Below are 21,915 nucleotides of genomic sequence, written 5' to 3' on the forward strand. Positions count from 1 at the left end.
AGGACCTGGCTTCGTCATGCGCATTGAGAGTTTTCAAGGCGCGCGCGCGCGCGAGCGCCGTCGCGCCCATGCGCACGGGCCGATCAGCCTGCGCGGGCGGAAGTGAGGAGGCGCTGCGCGGAGTGAGGGCTGCCGCGCTTGCTGTGGGTGGGCGAGCGGCCGACATGGCGCCCTCCAGGAGTCTCAGGATCCCCGTGGCAGTGCTGCTGCTGTTGCTTTGGGGGGCTCCCTGGACCCACGGGCGGCGGAGCGACGTGCGGATCATCACGGACGAGAACTGGAGAGAGTTGCTGGAAGGAGAGTGGATGATAGAATTGTGAGTGCGGGGCGGTAGTCTCGGGGCCCCCTCGGTGGGCCGGGGTCCTAGATCCAAGTCTGGACCCCCGCTTTCATCCCCGTTTGTCTCATGCGAGTCCCAGACTCCCCGGGACTGCGACTCCGAGCTGCGGGGCGGGAGCCCCCGACTCCTCGCGATCCCCTAACTCCTCTTGGGATCCTCCGCAGCCTTGGTCCCACCTCCTCCTCGTTTCTGACCAGGGGATAACTCTGTTAAGTTTCTTCTAAAGCGTGCACCCTAGTTCGGTTGCTAGGACTGAGGTGCGCCTGTGAGGTTACGTTCAGCTTTGAATTCTCTCAACTTTTCTTCATGGCTTTGGGGTTGAGGGTGGTTGGTCTGTGTAGTTCCTATACAATTATTTATTTTGGAATGAGTCTTCACAGACTTACAGACTTATTTCACCAAACTCTACAAAGGAGGAAACTGAGTGAACCTCTCCTCTCTTTTTGTCTCATTATCCTTAAAAATTAGTCCACATACAGTGTTAGAACTTGAGACTCTTAGTTTATTTTAAATGTTATTTTATGGATTAGGCATATTTTTATTTTAAATGCCAAGTAAATTCAAGTTGCGTTATTTAAACATCTGCGTTCCCTTTATCATTTGTTGTTGTTGTTTTTTTCTTTGCCCACGTTTCATTTTTCTTTTGGGTGTGTGTTTTTGCAAAGTACTGAATGTCTTGGGTTATTACTCTTATGCCTCTCTAAATGGTATTGCATTCAAAAAATTAATGTACGAGTGTGATTATAAACTCTTAAAAGAGCGTCAGGTCGTCATTTATTGTTCAGATAAAACCATGTGTCTGTGGTGATTCCGTTTTTAATAATGTCCCTTCTGCATCGGTAGATAATAAACTGTCTGCCTTTGCTTTAGTCACTAAATTGGTGGTGGTGGTGACGGTGGTGGCAGAATTATTAGTGGTACTAGTCATTATTCATTAGTAAAAAACACCATTACTGACTGTTAACTGTGTACTAAACACTTCTAAGCTCTTTACATACGTTATCATATTTAATTCTTTACAAATTCTGTAAGATAGGTATCATTTCCCGCATTTTACAGATGAGAGACATATCTAAAAGCTTTAATTAACATGTCCAGGTATTGCCATAGTGGCTTTCTTTTTGTCTTCAGAAACTAACACAGAGTAGACATGCAGATGTTGTTAGAATAACCCCCTTCCTTAACAGGGTTCAGGCGGGCTTTTTTCTGGGTGGTTGGGTTGCCAGTTAAGGAGGGAGGTGGAGGTGGACATCCCCAAGGGAGAACCCAGAAGGTCACATCAGTAACTCCTGAGTCATAAAGTCAAACAAGGCATAGAACGTTTATATGCAGGATACAATAGGGGAAATGTTTATATAGTATGCATGTAATCTGTAACTCAGTGAAATGAATTTTCAGGCACCGTTGAAGATGCAGGGGAGAGGAAATACAGCCAGGGACAGCATTTGGTTTTCATTGTCCTCAGTACCTTGTTTTAGATTGTGCCCGTAAAATATTCACAATTTCATAAATAATGTGTTGAGCAATTGTGATTATGAACTTTTATGCAAATTCAGTCAAGTATTACTCAAGGAGATTTTTATTAACTCATTTGATCAAACTATATCAATACAGCAGTCAGAAGTGAAGTATTTGGGGATTTGAATTAGAGCATCTGTATGAAATTAAGAGTATACCATAGTATTTTTCCCCCTAGCCTACTGAATATGAAGTTGTCTCTAAAAAGCACCTAAGAAACAAAAGGAACTTGAAAAAGTATCTAGTATTTCTAACGATAGTCTGCTCTTATTACAAGTTAGTTATCTGCGTTAAATCTGCCCTGATCAGGAGTTATGTTACAGAGATATTTTCATTGTAATTCAATTTATTGTTACGGACTTTAGCTTTTGTGTATGGTACTAGTCTTGTTCCACAATGCATATTACTTTTAAGAATTTTATTTTCATAAAATAAGTCAAAATAGAATGAAGTACAGAAGCTGTACTCTTGTGTTTAACAGGTACAGGCTTTATTCTTCCTGGTTCCATTAAAAAAAAACTGAGGTAAATTATGAGGTAATATACAATAAAATGGGAAGAATCAAATCCTAGGAAAGATTCAGGGCCTTTTAAGACTGAATACCAGAAGAGTAATTAAAATGCTAATATGCTTGGCCACAGATTTATAAACCTGAGATTGACCAAGGTCTAGGCAAAGAATTTCATTTGGCCTGCCTAGTATTTGTGTCTGGGTTAAGTTTTGAGGTAGTATTTTTACATAAAAATGCAGATTTTCAGCTCCTTTTAAATTAGAATAGCCTGCTGCACTGGGCCAGCTGTCCTGGACCTGTCAAGCTAAGTAGTGTTTCCTTCCTTAAGATGAGGCACGTGTTTCCTGTTCACCGCAGCCGTGGGTGCTTCCTCTTTTTTTACTAGCACCTTGGCACTTGTGACTCCTGCACATACCATTGTTAAAACTGATGAACTCCAAATTTGGCTTTGAGCTTTCTGCCCACCTTATAATAAGAGAAATCCAAAGGTTTTTAAAGAGCTGTTTTGCACTTGAGAAAGGCCTTGTGTCTTAAAAACATTCTCAGAATTACTTTTCTGTGATTAGCATTATCAATTCATAGTTCTTGATTTCCAGAGTGTTCGACTCACACTTAAAACCTTTTCATCTTCACAAAATTAACCACTTTGCTGTCTTGTTTTTAGTATAAAATATTCTTCACAAGTTACACATTTTAGAATTTTTATCCCAATATAATCATATTAGAGTGTTTAACTTTTTTAAAAACTATTTCTTAGTTATGCTCCATGGTGTCCTGCTTGTCAGAATCTTCAACCAGAATGGGAAAGTTTTGCCGAATGGGGAGAAGATCTTGAGGTTAATGTTGCAAAAGTGGATGTCACAGAGCAGCCAGGTACTGTAAGTCTGTGGTTAATTTTGTTTCGTTGCAGATTGGGATGATCTGTTGATCTGTTTTCCACATTGCTTGATCTTAACTCTACCTTTCACTAGTTTTTAAAAACAGAACTGTCTTCAGCTGGTTAGGCTGACTTACCCACCTCCCTGATGGGGGCTCAGTGTGAAGTGCCGCAAAAAGTGGATTCCCTGGTTGGGTATGGCAGCTTACTTCTTTTCTGTATTGCTCTAAGGGACCTTGGAGACATCTCCCTCCCCCAACTCTTCCCTCACAGAACTGCCTGTGATCTTTTTTCCTTTGCATCTCAGGCCCCAGAGTAGTATGTAAGACGTCTGTGAGAAGCCCTAGAACATTGCGGCTCAGGTGGACATTGGTCAACCCAGCATTTGCATCTGTATGAAGCTTCAGAATAAGGAGCATGTGGTTGAGGTTCTTTGTAGAGTCAAGGTCACATTCCCTGTGTGTGAGTCGTCTAAATCTCTGCAATTGGGTTTCAAATTTAATCCGTTAACTATGATTTGAGGACATTGGCTGTTAATTACAAAGCCCTCATGGTTGTGGCCTCCTGACTTGGCCCCCTGGAGAAGTGTCAGGCCCTGCCCTTACAGATGCTTCTTCTTACCTGTTCTTGGTCACAGTAAACCTGAATTCTTGATTCTGCCCCTATCCCAAATGGTAATAATTGCTAATATTTGGTGAGCACTTACTATTACAGGTACTGCTCCAAGTGTTTTGCATTTATTATGTAGTCCTTACACAACGTTGTGGGATAGATAATATCCCCGTTTTACAGATCAGAAAACGGAGTCATAGATTGGTTCTTAGTTATTTTAGTGTTTAACACATGGTTGATAATGTTAGCTGACGTTGTTATGGCCCACCTTTTGAAAGATTCATAATATTTTCCATTTTTAACAATACCTTAGAAACTCTGTGTTTGTTTTTTGATTATCAAATGCAATTTCATTTGATTTTAGACCTAAGACCACAGTTATATTGTGCTGTCCCATGACTCATTGCTAGTAATCTTATAGTAGTATAATTGACCAAATGTTTATACGTATATATATGTTCACAAATGTCTTCAATATTCAGATTTTACATACTTTTAAGTGGAGATAATGTATAGTAGTTTTTTTTTCAGTTGCTTTAAGTACATAATTGGAATTTCTTTCATTGTTTATATTATAGAGCTCAACTATTTTTAGGTATAATTTCATATTCTTTGCCTATTAGTATTCAAGTAATTCAGAGTCAGATTTAAGTAGTAAGTGATTGGCCCATATAAAACCTGCTATGTGTTCTTTCTTGTATTTATTTCTAATCTTTCTTTATCATTTGTAGGACTAAGCGGACGATTTATCATAACTGCTCTTCCTACTATTTATCAGTGAGTATTTGAAGATTCTGCAGTTATGAAAGATGCATCACAGTGTAATCAGAATAGTAGACCTCTAGCCTAGATCATGTTTAAAGAGCATTATATTCAGTAAGTTTACTAGAAGGCTTACTTTGCTTAGTGCTATCCTAGGTGCCTTTAGATAGATGAATGATGTATGAAACAATCTGTGATCCCAAAGATTTGTAATTGTTTTAGAAGATGATGTGCACGAGAAATGGTGTGATACCATTCAGCTAGTAAGTGATTATGAGCGCAGAGTTGTGGTTAAATACTGTAGGAAATTTGGTAAGGGAAAAAAAATGCTGCTTTGGACTGGTTCCTGGAGAATATGGGGTTTAAACTCAACCTTGGAGGTAGCATTTTCAAGAGTGCAGAGTAAGCATTCCATCCTGAGAACAGTCTCATAAACAGTTATAATTAGGAGCAGGGTATGTTCAAACATTAGCTATAAGAAAGTGCTGTAGCTCAGCCTTGGGGACAGTGGTAGGTGAAATGGTTGTTAAGGCAGAATAAACAAGATTATGTAGTCTGCAGTGTCAGGTTTTTTAGTTTGTCTTTATCTTCTGAACTGGCCATAAGAAATCTTAAATCTCTGTATCTGCCCTGAACCTTAATGTTCATCTAGCTGGTGGGTTGAATGCCAGGAGGCACTTCTCTCCTTCACTTAAAAGTTACGAAAACAAGAAGTCGGCGGTTCTGTGTGTTTCTCGATTTTCCTTGTCTTTTTTTCATGTTTGTATCTGTTTCCCTGTACCTTTTTATTTGCCACTACTCCCTTTGTATATGTTTAAATGTCTCTTCTCTGTCTCTGTAAGTGCTTCTCTCCGTTTTTACTCAGTCCTTTTCTCCACATGCCCCTTAACTGGCTAGTCAGTCTCCCCCTTGTCTCAACACCCCCTGAAATTTTCTGGAATTTCCTGCCTTTTTCTTTTAGTAACGTTGTTTATCACGCCCATTCCCCTAATTTCTGCCTGCTGAAATCCTACCTATCCTTCAAAAACAGCTCAAATGTCATTTCCTCCGCAAAACTTTGGGTTTTTGAGTGGGGGCTTCCTTGTTGTCTTTGGCTCTGGATGGATAAAGGATCCTCTAATCATACTGTAGGTAGTGGGGAGCTATGGAAAGTTTTTGCGCTTAAGTGATAAAAATTGAAGTGTTCATTGAGTAGAGTTAGACTGGCAGTATTATTTAAGATAGTTTAGAAATGGTGAGGATGTGGGAACAGGGAGAGCACTTACGATCCTGACAGAGCTCCGTGCATTGGGAATGGGAAGGAGGAGGTGGCTGTCAGGAAGAACGCAAAGCCGAATGTCACTGCATCAGATGCCTCCAGCGACTTAAAGCATGATGGCTGTGGAAGCTCTTTAACAATAGCTAATAAATAATAAATGTCAGGCGCGATTCTAACCGCTTTTTCATGAAGTCATCTCTTTAATGTGTGTATTGTGGCTTAAAAATAATTTTCTGAGATATATCTACGTACTGCATTTCTTTTTCTCCCCAGTTTTGTTTTTTTTTTCTCTTTAATTATTTATTTATTTATTTATTTATGGCTGTGTTGGGTCTTCGTTTCTGTGCGAGGGCTTTCTCCAGTTGCGGCAAGCGGGGACCATTCTTCATCGCGGTGCGTGGGCCTCTCATTATCGCGGCCTCTCTTGTTGCGGAGCACAGGCTCCAGACGCGCAGGCTCAGTAATTGTGGCTCACGGGCCTAGTTGCTCCGCGGCATGTGGTATCTTCCCAGACCAGGGCTCGAACCCGTGTCCCCTGCATTGGCAGGCAGATTCTCAACCACTGCGCCACCAGGGAAGCCCTCTCCCCAGTTTTTTATTGAGACATAGTTGACATATAACTACTTACTGTGTTTCATAGTTTTATTATTTGGAAGAGTAACAGTAACAGTCTTAAGACTTATGATTGTTTAAAAATATAACCTCAGTGTTTAATTAAATTTGGGGCTAGGATGTCAAGGGTAGGTAATTAGTGTAATTTGCTACTTGTGCATTGCTGATGATTTTGAAGATTAGGATTGATTGTAAAATGAGGTTATAGAAATAGCAGAACAAAGTTTATTTATTTGGTGCTGATTAATATTTACTTGTGATCTTCTTTAGTTGTAAAAATGGTGAATTTAGGCGCTATCAGGGCTCAAGGACTAAGAAGGACTTCATAAACTTTATAAGTGAAAAAGAGTGGAAGAGTATTGAACCCGTTTCATCATGGCTTGGTCCAGGTTCTGTTTTGTAAGTATGAGGGGTTTTTCTCTTATTTATTTCAGGATTAATTGGGACATACATTTCATGTAAATAAAGCATATATACTTAGTTTTAACTCTAGGACTCTTAAGATACGTTCAGATTTACTATGTGATATTTTCAGTTTGACTTTATCTTCTAAGTCCAGTGCATACTGTGATCCTTGTTAATGTAGAAGGAGGCATTCTATAGAATTAAGCTGAAAGTCTTTTTAGGAATATTTTAGCTCTGTAAATATGGTCATCTGTATCATCAAAAACTAATAAATCCCCTTAAGAGTGTGAGCGATATAATAGGTAAAACTATCATTTGAGGGTTTTTTTGTTTGTTTTTGTTTTTTAAAATATTTATTTATTTATTTGGCTGTGCCCGGTCTTAGTTGCGGCGTGTGGAATCTTTAGTTGAAGCATACGGGCTCTTAGTTGCGGCGCACGGGATCTAGTTCCCTGACCAGGGATCGAATCCGGGCCCCCTGCATTGGGAGTGCGGAGTTTTAACCACTGGGCCACCAGGGAAGTCCTTATCATTTAAGCTTAGCATTTGGATGAGAAGCCTCAACCATATATCTACTCATGCTACCTTTAGATTTCAGTTGTTGATTTAATGTGATTGAATTATTCCACCTGTCTGATAGCTTTTTGTACGAATAGTACAGATGAACGATGAGCCCGATGACATGACTAACCACTGAGCTTTATATGTAGGTAGAGGGTACATTTCTCCATAGCAGCTCGCTATGGAGCAGTAGGATTGGGCATAACTAACGCATTTTCTGAACGTTTCTTGGGGAGCAAGGCCTCACGGGTCGTTTGAGAGACCTCTGGGAATACTGAGTTTTGCTGAGGCCACCATGGACTCATCCTGGTGTGGCTAAGCTATCTCTTCCTGTCCTCTTACCACACTTGCCTTTGGAGGATGGAGAGTGTAAGCGATAATGCTCTGGATCTGGGAGTGGGGGCATGATCATCCCTAAGCAGTATTTTGAAAAAGAAAGTTCATCTTTAGGACCTTTTCCTAACACCTCTGAATTGAACTGTCAGAATTCCCCCACTGAACCACCATGCCCAGCCCAAATAAGGCACTTGCTCTTCCTGATAGAATCTAATTAGCACAGACTACAGTGAGACAACACAGTGATACATGTTTCAGTTCCTTGTTCCTATTCCCATTTTGTGTTTTAAAGAACAGAAGCAACATGGTTAATGTACCTGTCTGTGTTGGACTGAAAATGTAACTGATTTTTGTTTGAAATCTCATGTCATAAACGATTCTTCCCGTCTCTGGTCGAGGAAGTGGGGGTCGCTTGTAAGTCCCCGCTGACTCCTCCGGGCAGCAGTCCATACCTTTTTTATTGGTAGACTGAGTAAGAGGCACTCCCAGGGTCAGCTTGGCAGGTTCACCCACCCAGCGATCGGTGATTGGATTAGGCCATCCTGCATGCAAGACCTCTGGCTTGTGTGTGAATTAGTTTATGTGTTAGTGGCCCCACTTCTGCTAGAGAGAACCCACAAAGCTAAGTTTTGGAGCAGGTCGCTTTTCTAACTGCCCATCAAAGCTACTTGGGTTTAATTATGTGAAAATTGTTATTTTTACTTTTACCGTTTTACTTATATGGTAACTTAGCATTTACTTCTTGTGTAATTATTTTGTGTATCATTAAACTATATCAAACTAATGCTCTTGTAAGTTTAATACGAAAGGAGGGTAATTCTTAGGTGGGAAGGATCAACTCAACAAGTGCTCCCAGTCTGCCTTCAGACTCCCTTCTCTACTTTTTCTTTGGAGGATTTTAAGGGTGAATAAGAGTTGCCATTTGCTTACAGTGTGCCTAACTTCAAACCAGTTTGTTCCATAGAGCTTGTAACATGTACTCAAAGTATATTGGAGAAATCATCAGGTGAAAGGTTAAAGTCAAAACAATAGGAGAAAAGGAAACAAAAATGATCAAGTGTTTTGTTTATGAGGATATCACATAGTGGCAAAAATTCAGAAACTATTAATTTCCATTAACAAACCTTCTTATTATGGGCTTGAAATCACTGATGTATCACTAATCTTGAGTAACAGCAATAAAATCTGTTGTGTTGGGGAAATTATAGAGTAAAAAATAGATATAGGTAACACACATGTATTCTACTTCAAAGCTGTGTATCTGATTCAGTTTTTCACTTGTCTCTTTATTTTAGGATGAGTAGTATGTCAGCACTCTTTCAGCTGTCTATGTGGATCAGGGTATGGGCTAAAATTTTATTTCCATTTTAAACATTTTGACACTGTCACTTTTTAAGAAATGACCATGTTTTTAGTTTATTTTTTTCTTTTGATTTTAGACTTGCCATAACTATTTTATTGAAGACCTTGGATTACCGGTTTGGGGATCATATACAGTGTTTGCCTTAGCAACTCTGCTTTCGGGACTATTATTAGGACTTGTAAGCACTTCATTTTCGGAGTACTGGGAAGAAAAATACTTTAGAATTTCATAATTCAGTATAGTTTCACTAGCTTTATATTGTACATCATATTTCTTATGTTTATTTTTGCAGTGCATGATATTTGTGGCAGATTGCCTTTGTCCTTCAAAAAGGCGCAGACCACAGCCATACCCTTCCAGTAAGTATATTTTTAAATGTTTATTTATTTATTTATTTAAATATCTGTATTTTTATTTTACTTTTTTTTTTTTTTTAAGAGCTCCTGACTTATTTATTTATTTTTATTTTTTTGGCTGTGTTGGGTCTTCGTTTCTATGAGAGGGCTTTCTCTAGTTGCGGCAAGTGGGGGCCACTCTTCATCGTGGTGCGCGGGCCTTTCACTATCGTGGCCTCTCTTGTTGTGAAGCACAGGCTCCAGACGCGCAGGCTCAGTAGCTGTGGCTCACGGGCCTAGTTGCTCCGCGGTATGTGGGATCTTCCCAGACCAGGGCTTGAACCCATGTGCCCTGCATTGGCAGGCAGATTCTCAACCACTGCGCCACCATGGAAGCCCCTTAAATGTTTATTTTTATTCACTATAATCCCATTGATTTCTGTAATAAACACAATCACACATAAAACAAATTGCCTTTCTAGCTTAGGTGTCTAAATATGGAGTGGTGGGGGAAGAGGGATGTATATTTCATGTAAGAATGACAGCCCATTGGATTTAGAAACATAGTTTTTTTTTGGTTTTTATAGTGTGGAGAATTTTAACACTGCATATAACTTATAGATATTTGATAACAATTGACCTGATGTCAATTTGTTTGAAAATTCCGTGATACTCATGGATCCATTTGAATATACTTGGGTCAAAAAAAGTTGAATATATTCCACTCTTGAAGTCTTTTCATTGGTATAGTGACCACATTTGAAGCTTTTTCTTTGTATACTGGTCAAGTCTAAGTTTTTCTGTTAGGTTATTGGGAAAAGCAAATCCTGTAGCTGCTTGAGGATTCTCACTGACGCTGTATTTTACTACACGATGGGTTTATAGAATTAGAATATTCACTGCTGTTTATCTTAATATAATTACCTACCAATCATTTATTTTTAATCTTGAAAATTATACTGTTATGAAGGCCCTCTTATTTGCTGTTTGTAAAGAGCTTTCACTTTCTGTCGTCCCATTTGCTTTTCAGCAGCTCTTTAAAGTAGACTGCATAAGTGATACTCTTCCCATTTTGTGGTTGAGGAAACTAAAGCTCAGAGAGATGAACTGTGTTTCCAAGTTCACACAGAAATGACGGAGCTGAGAGTAGAACCTAAACCAGACTTTTGGCCTGACATTTCTGTTCTGTTGTGTTTCGTGACTTAGGACTTAAACTGAGGTCAAAACTCCTGAAATGAAATCAGTGGAGATTGCATTTACAGTATTCCTCGTCTGTCAAACAACTGATAAGGTTTTTTAAAAAATTTCTTAGATAGTTGCATTGATGCTAAGAAGGACACAGGTAGGGGAGGGAATAATTTTATCCACCAAGGGCCACTGACCTGTAGGAAAAAATATAATAAGCACAGATTACTTAAAAGACAATTAAGTCAGTGAATGTACATTTTATATTTATTTTGCTTCAGAAACCTTAAGCCTAACAACAGATTTGTCTCTTAAGTAACCTGTGACACAACTGATACTAATCCATACTTTAATGTGATATTACCCCTTCTGCAGCAGGCTACAGGATTTTTGAGTTGTTTTCCATTATGTGTGTTTGGCTTAGATTTTGAGTTGCTAGGGAAAGATCCAACTGAGTCTAACTTTAAGCAAAATCAGAATTTATTGGTTCACGTAGTCCAGAAGCCTCAGGGCAGAGTTGATTGGATCCTGGGGCTCAAATGTTTTTATGTTTCTGAATTGCTCAGTTCTCTATGACTTTGCTTGCTCCATTTTGGGCTCTTTTTAGTCCTGAGAATAGAATGACTATAGAAAGCTATAGCTCATCCCGAGTAAGAAGGAAATATACTTCTGCCTGTACTCACCTATCTTTTGGGAAAATTCTGGTGTATTCCACTTGTATAGAGGGCTCACTTTTTGGAACAGTCACTGTAAACCAGGGTTTCTCAGCCTTGACATTGTTGGTCTTTTGGGCTGGATAATTCTTAATCGTGATGAACTGTCTTTTGTACATTATTGAATGTTCAGCAGCATCCCCCTGGTTGCCAGTAGCACTGCCCCTCTCTGTTGTAGCAACCAAAAATATCTTGACACATAGCCAAGTGTTCCCGAGGAGGCAGAATCACCCCTGGTGGAGAACCACTGCTCTACACTGTCGTTTGTGCTCACCACAGCCACCTGGGGTGTGGCATAGGGAAGGGGTAACCCAACAGGAAGAGGGATGCTAGGCAGACCAAACAACAGACTGTCCACTTTACGGTAATTCCTTCCCGTAATTTCTTCTACCTTGCACCCCCGTGTTCTTCTTCCCGCTCCGTTCCGGGTTGCCTAGGATTAGGGACGGTCTCGGATCACTGAACAGAGAAAAGCTCATTGGCCAAATTCTGTATTCTGGATCTCAGTAACATGGTGTGTTCTATGTTTACGTTAACTAGCAACAGTCCCTATTAACAAAGGGAGGGGGGGTATGTGTGTGTGTGCATATTAAAAAATTAATTGAGCTGTATACTTAAGATATGTATCTTATATTATTTGTAATTACACCTTAATAAAATTACACATGTGGAGAAGTGGAAGCATCTTTATGAAACCACTTGAAAAAAAACATGGCTAGGAAAATAGCCTTCAACTTAAGTGTCTGATTCCTTTTCTCCTGGGAGCTGAAACAAGGGTGGTATTGAAGTTTGTCTTAGTATACTTCTTAGCTAGAAGATTTAATAGCAAGTTAATATAAGATTGTTATATTTAATGCAGTCTGTTTTCTTACAACATCCATATGCACAGCATTAATTCTGGTTCATTAATTTCAGTTCAGTTTATGAATAGGTGGATAATAAGAATGAATTTGGTAAGTAAAATGGATCTTCCAAACCAGTTGTTTTTACAGTATCACTTGTTCTTGAAGATAGCTTTTTCCTTTTGGAAATCCAAACATGATTGATAAATAAATGCCAAAGCAATTTATGGGCGTATGAATTGTGTCTTGATTGTACTCTTAACACAACTCTAATACATCAACAAAAGAACATTTCTGGTTTTTATCTTTAAGAAAAATTATTACTAGAATCTTCTCAACCTCTGAAAAAAGTGGAGGAAGAACAAGAGGCTGATGAAGAAGATGTTTCAGAAGAGGAACCTGAAAGCAAAGAAAGAATAAACACAGACTCTGCACAGAATGCCATAAGACAACGTTCTGTGGCTCCTTCATTGGCCACAGATAAATCTAGTTAATTTGTACAAGTATATGCCTATGATTCTGACAAAAACAGAAGATGGATCATTTCATTTGGTTTGAAGTGAACTGTGACTTGCTTGTACATTGCAGGGTTCAGTCTAGATTGTCATTAGGTTGAACAGTCTACCTTCAGGAAATAAAAGTAGCACTATGTGAAAACACAGGATTTGAGAACAGTATGGTGGTTCAAACAGTTGTTTAATTTTTGAAAAATCTGGTGCCAAGCAATAAGATTTCTGTATGTTTGTTTCATAATAACCTTTTCAAGTCTGAGTTGAAAAATTACATTTCCCAAGTATTGCATTATTGAGGTATTTAAGGAGATTACTTTAGAGAAAAAGGTTTCTCATTTGATACAATTTTTCTCAGTTTCACTGTGTGAAAAAAAGAACATATTTCCCATTAATGGGAACTTTGCCCATTGTCTCAAGAAATGTGTATTTCAGTGACAAGTCTGAGGTCCTTTCAGAGGTAAAGTCCAAAATTTAGTCATAGCTTTAGAGTATGCAACTAATAAAAGCTACCTTACTTTAGTTACAGTTTTCTACATATGATAATACAGGATATGTTTAGGAAGATTTTATAAGCCCATGATGTTGTCTTGATTCCTATAAAAGGTTGGTTGCCTTTTTGTTCTCCTCTGTTCAGTGTATGATTTGTATTTTTCTTACCATGAGTTACATTTTTCATTTTCCAAATTGGATAATTTCTTGGAAATGTTTTTCATGTTTTAATAAATTGTTTCAAACTGAAGTTTACTGAGGAATCCTTAAAAGTGAAGAGGCATCTACTGATAATTTAAAATCTTGGCTACTTGTTTCAGATTTTACATCATTCTTGTTGAACCTCTACTTGAACTTTTTTTGGATGTGAAGGTGAACATTCCTGATTTTTATTTGATTTTGTGGAAAAGCCTTGGTATTTTACATTTTGAAAATTCACAGAAGCTTAATTTGATATAAAGTTAGCATTCTACTCAGGAAAAAGCATCTTGTAGTGTATGTTTTCAGTGTATATTTGTCCTCATACAGAAAGTTCTTAATTGATTTTACAAAGTCAATGTATGCTTGATGTCTTAAACTCATAAAAGTCTTATGTTTTTGAAAAGACAAACTCCATATTCTACTGTACTTTCTGTTGTGTGGTATTTCACAGGTGGGTATCAGCAGGGTGGGACATTTAATATATTTTTACTCCTTGAAGAGTTTAAGAATAGAGTTTTCACTTTACAGCAAAAGAGGGGGTGGGCGGATGTGTGCAGTGGCAGTAGAGAACTGTATTAGCTACAAGAAGGGGAAAAAGCATAAATATTTAGAATGGATCACCTCTCCATTATGGTAATAGACAATTTCTGTAATGTCCCCTTTCATCTAGGTTCTGCTGCTGTGTGAATTCATTAGACTTACAATATCATAATGTACAACAGTTTTCTTTAAAGGCCTGTCCTTTAGAATATTAAATATTCTGCCATTGAAGAGTTTGGATGTGTAATTTTGTGATTCTTTAGAAAAATAATCTAAGCACAAAATAAACTTTTCTAAGCACTTCACTGAAGCTGAAGGCAAGTGTGATTTCTAGTTGCATATTTAACGATGCTTAATTAATTTGCATTTAACAGTGTTCAAGTGAATATTTGTGTCACTGTGTATATACTTGATATGTGTAATCAAAAGGCTAGAGTCATACACATCTGTTTCTGTCACTTGAGATGATAGAGAAATGCTGCTCGTTAATTAAGCGTTCTATTTTTCTAGTCTTGTAGTATACATGACAGTATATTTTTAAGTGATTAAAAAATGCAATATATACAGAAGATTACAAGTAGGCTGAACATGTAGAGACTTGATATTTCAGAAAAGAGATGATCTTGTGTGTCTTCAGGATTGTCACTGTAGACATCTGAATAATCAATTTTCTGTCACACCAGAGGCTTACAGAAACTATATTGGGATCATTTTACCTTCAACAGACCCCTTTTGTTTCTGCATTGGTTTAAAGGGGCTCCACATGGCAGCTTAGCAACAGGTCGTCTAGGAGGGAATAAGGTGCAATATCAGCATCCTGGAGAACGCTTCTCCCCACACTGCCTCAGTCATTCAGCTCCGCCACTAAAGTATTGAAATCTGATCACTCCACTAGAAAATGCAGTATTCTACCACGTATTGCCTAAATACTTAAATGGGCAAGACTGACAATAGTTTTAATGAAGGTTCCATAGGGAACATTTTTCATTCATTGAGTATTGGAGCTGTGCTATTTTCCTGTAATAATTCATTTAGTCTGACTCCAGTATGTGATATCTGAGCATTACGTGTCATTCAGGTGAACAGGCTCAGAGAGCTATGGCAGAAATAGGTACAATTTGAAACCACAAGATTTCAAATCATGCTTTTTTTTTCAGCATGAGTACTGCAAGTTTAGCAATTTATATATGAAATGACAATATAAATATAAAAATTTCACTCTTACCAGAATATTGCAACAAATACTATTCAGAAATACCAGAATTCAGTACTTGCAGTCTTGTGTTTTGGGTACTGCATAAAGAATCGAGGTTATTACCATAAATGATGCCTTTGAAAGCAGTTTTCTCTCTAGTCAGTTGTGTTCTTATTGAGCCCGATGCATAAAAAGGCATAGTACTGGACTTGTGATTAGATAAACATTTTTGAATGAACATTTTAACTCATTTTAAAGTTACCTAGGATGTTCTGATTCATTGCATAATCTAAGTTAGAATTCTTTAGATAATTTTTTTCCCAAGCTTTACTGAGGTATGATTGACAAATTACTTTTTTTTTTTTAATTTAGTTTATTTATTTATTTGGCTGTGTTGGGTCTTCGTTTCTGTGCGAGGGCTTTCTCTAGTTGCGGCGAGTGGGGGCCACTCTTCATCGCGGTGTGCGGGCCTCTCACCGTCGCGGCCTCTCTTGTTGCGGAGCACAGGCTCCAGACGCGCAGGCTCAGTAGTTACGGCTCACGGGCCCAGTTGCTCCGCGGCATGTGGGATCCTCCCAGACCAGGGCTCGAACCCGTGTCCCCTGCATTGGCAGCAGATTCTCAACCACTGCACCACCAGGGAAGCCCTGACAAATTACTTTCGATGTGGGTCTTTTATTAATCATAATTGTTTTGGGTTGGAATTTAAATGAGTGGTCATACTGAGTATAATTGTGTAATTTTAAAAGTAAATTTTAAATTGAATATCCTACTTGCAGATTTAGATATGTTGGTATTTCATATCCAGCAACTTTTGCACCTGTTTTATTTAGAGCCATTGAAATTAGAAAAACATAAGTTTAAATTGGAACTTTGATAATCTATAAGAAGATTCAGTTACATACTTGAACTAAACATCTAAAATGTTCCTTCTCCTTTAATGATTTTTTAATTTTGATTCATTCATTACAAATGGTGATAATATCAGTACTGTATTGTGGCCATTAATGAAATCAGCTGTCCTTCCTTTCTACCCATTTGGCTATGTGTGACATTACTTATAAGCCTGTTCTCATTGTAGTATTACAACTCAGACTGGTTGTATCCTGAAAATGAAAATATAAGAAGTCAGTTGAGCAAATAGAGGTTTGATTTATCTGAAACTTCTTTTAAATCTAAGCATAATTGAGAGAATCATGTTTTAAATTCATTGAAAATATGTTGATACTTCACTTGGAAGAATAACTTAAGTAATTAAGTGTTTTTTTAAACTTCCTAAGCTTCAGTGCTTTACTAAAGCATGTAGTAGAAAGAAGGTTGCTAGTGGGTTAGAATGTATCAACTCAAGTAAGTACTTAGGAAGTTTCAACATATTGCTACCAAGGCATTCCTAAGAAACCTTCTCTAAACTTTAGTCTTTCTGTTGCCACAGAATCAAGTACATACTTGGTTGGAAATTGTAAATGCTCTTAACCCTATCCCTCTGGCCCCAACCCAACTAATGTTCCTGAAACTACTTTAACATATGAACTGTTGTTCTCTGAGCCTGCCTCATTCCATCTGTTGGTTCAAGAGTCAGCTCAAATCCTGTGAGTCCTTTCTGGCCCACAGTCATTTATTTCAGAAAGAAACTATTTTGTGGGTTTCTACCATTCTCTGGCAGTTAAATCATATACTATCTTGTAATATTTCTCCTCTTGCATTTATTATACCAATTAACTGACATGGAGCAACCACAATACATCTCTAGGCCTCGATTTGTGAGTAAAGTGATTTCGGAGGTTCTCTACCTTCAACAAGATAAACATTGCTCTCATCTGTTGTCTCGAAAAGCTGACTGTCAGCTCCTTGAGGCCTGGAACTTATTGTTAGTTTGATACGAAGTGTAGTGTTGGGGGGAGACTTCTGGGCAGAGGTCAAGGGACCTGGCTTCAAATCTTGTCTCCGCCCCTGACCAGGAATGCAACTGCCGCCTCTCTGGACATTGATTTTCGTATTTATGAAATGAGGGTAAGTTGAGTAGTCTAGTGTTCAGATAAATGACTTTGGGGAAATTCTTGAAATGAACATTCAAGTTATTTGTAACTTTAGCTTCCTGGGCAAGTTTCCTAGAATATAAATGCCTTGTGAAGGAAGACAGTCAAATAGTAAAGCTATTAATGTTGACAGTAAGCTGTGTGAGTGTCACTAGGAACTCACTTGGGTCCTCAATCTACTGAGATGGGGGAGCAGGAAAAGAAAAACTCTTCTGCCTTTACTCTCATGTCATCCTTCACACCAGAACCCAGATTTTAAGTTCTGCATTTCTTTGCAGCCCTGTGCTTCAGGGGAAGCTTGACTCCGTCCTTGCTTACTAGGGGCAAGTTTAAATCCTATTTTATGTGGATTTTGTGTTTAGTATGCAAAATCTTACGTGTCATTTTGACAGTAACTTGAGTCTTCTCCTGAGAACGGGAGCAGTGTAAATTTGAAGGTGGTAAGAAAGAATTATTTTGCCATTTTGTCCCCTTTGAGGAGGAGGAAGTAAAGGCTGAGGTATGTTTATGTCTTCTGAAATATGTGGGTTGTTTTTTTTTTAGTTTATTTTTTGTTTATCGTCAAGATTAAATGAGATAATGTATGTGAAAATGCCAGTTATAACTTAGCACGTGCAAACTGCTCAATATGGAATGTTTCTTAATCTAATGTTTATGAAAGGGGATTTCAGTTGAATAGCCCTACTGCTTAATAGACTATGTAACTTGCATTGTAATTTGAGCTATTTTTGAAGGCTTTTTTTGCAGACCTGCAAAGAGTATGATTACTTTTTTTGATATGATTTTTGAGCTCCTTATCAATGGATGCTTTGACACATCATTGCTGGAGAAGCCAGATGACTCGATAACTTTCAATTAGATACAGCATGTAAAAATTCTTTTGTTATGTTCGGTGTTTATGTATGAGTTCAGATTGTGCAATGGCCGCAGCCTTCAGGTTGATTTTTAATCCGAGGATACACAAATTGTACAAAACGATGTTACGTGTTCTCCCCCTTGCATATGAGCTTAGAGAGAAATTATAGTACACAAGAACAGGACAATGTGGTGAGTTTTTTTTTTCATTAAATTAAAGGACCATCTTTTATTCTGATATATTCTTCTACTTCTTAATGTTTTTAAAATTAAAAATGCTAAATTAAAAAAAAAACAAAGTTCAGAGTTGACAATCTCTTGTGAGTATCCTAAATTTGGAGAATTTTACTGGGCCACAAAATTTTGAACTCTGAGAACAAACTCATCTAGTCTGAGATGAGTAAACTGAAGTTTCTTCACTAGACAGCTCATAAAAGGCAGTAGAAAGTGAGGATTCAGGTCTCCTCACATTAACTGCTTTCTTCCTACTTCACGAAGTTTTCTCTGAGTGGCGTTAGTGGAAGCCATGCCATGTTATACCACTGCAAACTTAAATGCGCTATTCGTGTTGTTAAATGGAACCCGTCTTTGATCAAAATGGGCTGTTGGCTTATAGATCTATCAGGTGACTATTACTGTACCACTTAGGCCTGTAGTCTCATTTCTCTATGTGTCTGTGTTGGAAAGACAGAATCATCAAGGTGAATGATTATCTTTCAAATTTAGTTGCATTAATAACATTTCTGCCTCATCATATAGGGAGATGAGATTGAATCTGATGCTTGGTACTAAGGAACAGAAAGACCAGTTAGGTACACTGAGGTTCTGTAGCCTTTTTTTTTTTTTTTTTTTAGTTGAGGCATCATTATAAAACTTATAGTAAGAAGAGAATTGCCCAAGTTAAGTTCATGTGGATCGCATTCATGTCTTGGCACTATGACAGCTTAATGTCTGCTGAATGTATTCATTCTGCAATGTTTACCGCTGACCTTGAGGCAGACCGCCAAAGAAAGCTCCGATGGTGCCAGTTATCAGACTTTGTACAATACAAATTTTATTACAGTATTTTCTATACTCTGTCTCATGATCCCCATTGATTTACATTATCTCTAATGTGAGGTATTGTTAAAAACGCTTTACTTGTGTGTATTGCTTTAGAGTTTACCAAGGGCTTTCACAAGCTTTATTTCATTTGGGTCTCATAGAAACCTTGATTTTAGGGTAGGTATTATTATTATTATTATTATTTTACAGATAAGAAAATTGAAACTCTGAGAGGCCAAGAGACCCGCTTGAGATTACACAACTAGTAAGTGCTGCAATTAAGACTCGAACCTAGGATTGCTGACTTTAGTATAGAGTTAAATGTTTCTCAGATTATTTTCTGTAGAACACTAGTCCCACAAGATGTTTCATGAAGAAGATCTTCATGGTGAAATGAGTTTGGGAAAGCCTGTGTATATTGTTCCTTCTGGATGCTCATAATACATCAGTCCCTGTACCAACAAGACCAGTTTACCTTTGTTCAACCTTATATTTCCCAGATTTATTTGAATATAGAACCCCTTTTAAAACTAACACACTCTAAACACCCCAAGGCATTAGTATTCCTTAAAGTACACTTTGGGGGGAATATTAGTGTAGTAACTTTTCCTATACTGTACTACCCTAATCTTGTATGGAACTTTTTGTATGGTACCTTATAATTTAAGCTTTGTACTCTTGTCGAATGCTAGCTTCCTGAAAATACACCAAAATCATCCTATTGATAAACTAAAGCTGAGTTTATTGCTTACTATATATGGTAAGGCCGGTCACTACATTGACAGTCTTAGTAGTGTCTTGGATAGAGGCAGGTTATTGAGTTCTTTTGGGATCTGGTTTAAGGTGATTTTTTGATCTGAGGGCTTGTTTATGATGGGACATATTAGGGACTAGGGTTTTAAAGCAAATTTTGAAAAGTAAACAGTCATTCAATGCCATCTATTGTTCTGAGAAGGGAGTATAAACTTGGCTGAGGGTGAATTGAATAGTCTAGTGTTCAGATAAATGACATTGAAGAAGTTCTTGAACAATGAAGCTATTTGCAACTTTAGCTTCCTGGGCAAGTTTCCTAGAATATAAATGCCATGTGAATGAAGACAGTCGAATAATAAAGTTGTTAATAGTAAGCTGTATGGGTGCAAATGGGTTCAGTTATCCGTATGGCCCCCTTACTGCCATTCTTTGGCCTGAGCTGAAGGATTCACAACTGAGGATGTGATCTCACGATCTTGACTGCAGAGCTTCACCACTATTTGTGGCATCATTATCATGTATCAGGTTTCCTAGATGGTTGTTTCAACATCCATAAGTGTGAGATTTTTCTGTTCTTTTACTGGATCATTTTTTTTAATCATGTGGTGGGATGACAGTTGCATGGTGGCTATAAAACTTGTAGTCACCCATCTGAGGCCCTGTATAACAAATAGCAAGGGAAGGGTTATGACCAGAGTTTATAGAGTTCTAATGCATGAGCCAAGAGTGCCCAAATTAAACTGGAAGAACAGATTTCATTTCCAGTGTAATGAGCCTGCAGTACCAAATATGGGATTATTAGCCAAATTACCCAATTTTGTAATTTCTTTGTTAGTTTACCAGATCTCTTTAGTAGTAATAAAGATGTCCTAGAAGTTTGGAAGGATATAAGCTCACCATTTCCCCCTACCTGCCTAAAACAGCACATGCAAAAAAAAAAAAAAAAAAAAACAGCACATGCTCCCCCTCAAGACACCAATATTATATCTAATGGGCTCTTATTCCATTTAATTTCCTGAACCTCTTGGATGAGGAGTTCCTTGGTGGAATTTTATAGCCTTGGTGGCTTTGTCTAACTCCCCTTTGTCTGCTTTTCTCTGAATCATAGCATGTCAGACTATCTTGAGGGCAGGTATCCATCTATCAAGGTAACTACCCCCTGTCCATTTTGCAGGTAGTAGATGGTGGGCTTTTGTGTTTAAGACATAGGGGACTTCCCTGGCATTCCAGTGGTTAAGAGTCCATGCTTCCACTGCCAGGGGCACAGGTTCAATCCCTGGTCAGGGAACTAAGATCCTGCATGCCGCGAGGGGCAGTCAAAAAAAAAAAAAAAAGATGTAATTGTGTTACAAATTCAATTCTGTGTTACAAATCTGGTCATTGGTGCCACCCAGTCATCTATTTTTGGTCAAAATACCCCTATGGGTTGTCAAATAGTTTTTTATGATTTGGGGGCCACTTAAGAGTAGTCTGGCTCCAGGTGATAAAGTGTCAAGACCATTAATTAGGCAGATCTAAAGTGAAAGAAATAGTGTGTTTTACCTATAAAACTGGATAAAGTGAGACAGCTTCCAAATATGCACCACCTATTCCCTAGTTCTGTCCCAAGCTCTGTATCTGTGAAAGCTAGCTCCCACAGAAGGTCCCAAGTATTAGTTTTGGTGGAGACAAGGGTATTTTTTTTTTCACCTAGATGATCATCATCTAGATCTATGATGATAGGGGATTTTAGATTTCTGGCTATACTTGTGTTTGCCATCCAAAAAGTCACCTAATAAAACAGTTGTCAGTTACCCAGAAAATCATCTGATATCATTATAAGGAAGTAGAACCAAGGAAAGCTGGGTGCTCCTCCCAAAGGAAAATGTGTACAATTGCAGCAGTTAGTTTGATTGCATGATTTAACCAGTTCATGAGTAAACTGTCTATTCCTGAAGACTAAATCTTTGGTTTTAGGTTGTGCAAGGTGTAGGAGGATTTTGAGTAAAGGCTGCTCATACCCGTTGATGACAAGGCTGGGTGTATTGCATGAGCTCCTTGCAATATTTAGTCATGTCTAC

General features: G+C 38.2%; 1 protein-coding gene and 1 non-coding gene across 2 annotated transcripts; both read left to right on the top strand.

Annotated features, from left to right (window-relative positions):
* The first annotated feature begins 59 nt into the window (after window positions 1–59).
* On the top strand, window positions 60–14,203 carry TMX1 (thioredoxin related transmembrane protein 1). The gene is made up of 8 exons (XM_059914227.1): window positions 60–316; window positions 3,127–3,242; window positions 4,590–4,635; window positions 6,761–6,889; window positions 9,088–9,133; window positions 9,232–9,333; window positions 9,448–9,514; window positions 12,543–14,203. The coding sequence occupies exons 1-8, from the start codon at window positions 69–71 to the stop codon at window positions 12,722–12,724; spliced, it is 936 nt and encodes a 311-aa protein (XP_059770210.1). The 5' UTR covers window positions 60–68; the 3' UTR covers window positions 12,725–14,203.
* Window positions 3,360–3,494, top strand: LOC132361364 (small nucleolar RNA SNORA70). Its single transcript, XR_009501665.1, has one exon. It is a non-coding gene; the product is annotated as a small nucleolar RNA SNORA70 (small nucleolar RNA).
* Window positions 14,204–21,915: the final 7,712 nt, after the last annotated feature.

This window comes from Balaenoptera ricei, chromosome 2 (assembly GCF_028023285.1).
Source record: "Balaenoptera ricei isolate mBalRic1 chromosome 2, mBalRic1.hap2, whole genome shotgun sequence".
Classification (NCBI taxonomy): Eukaryota; Metazoa; Chordata; class Mammalia; order Artiodactyla; family Balaenopteridae; genus Balaenoptera; species Balaenoptera ricei.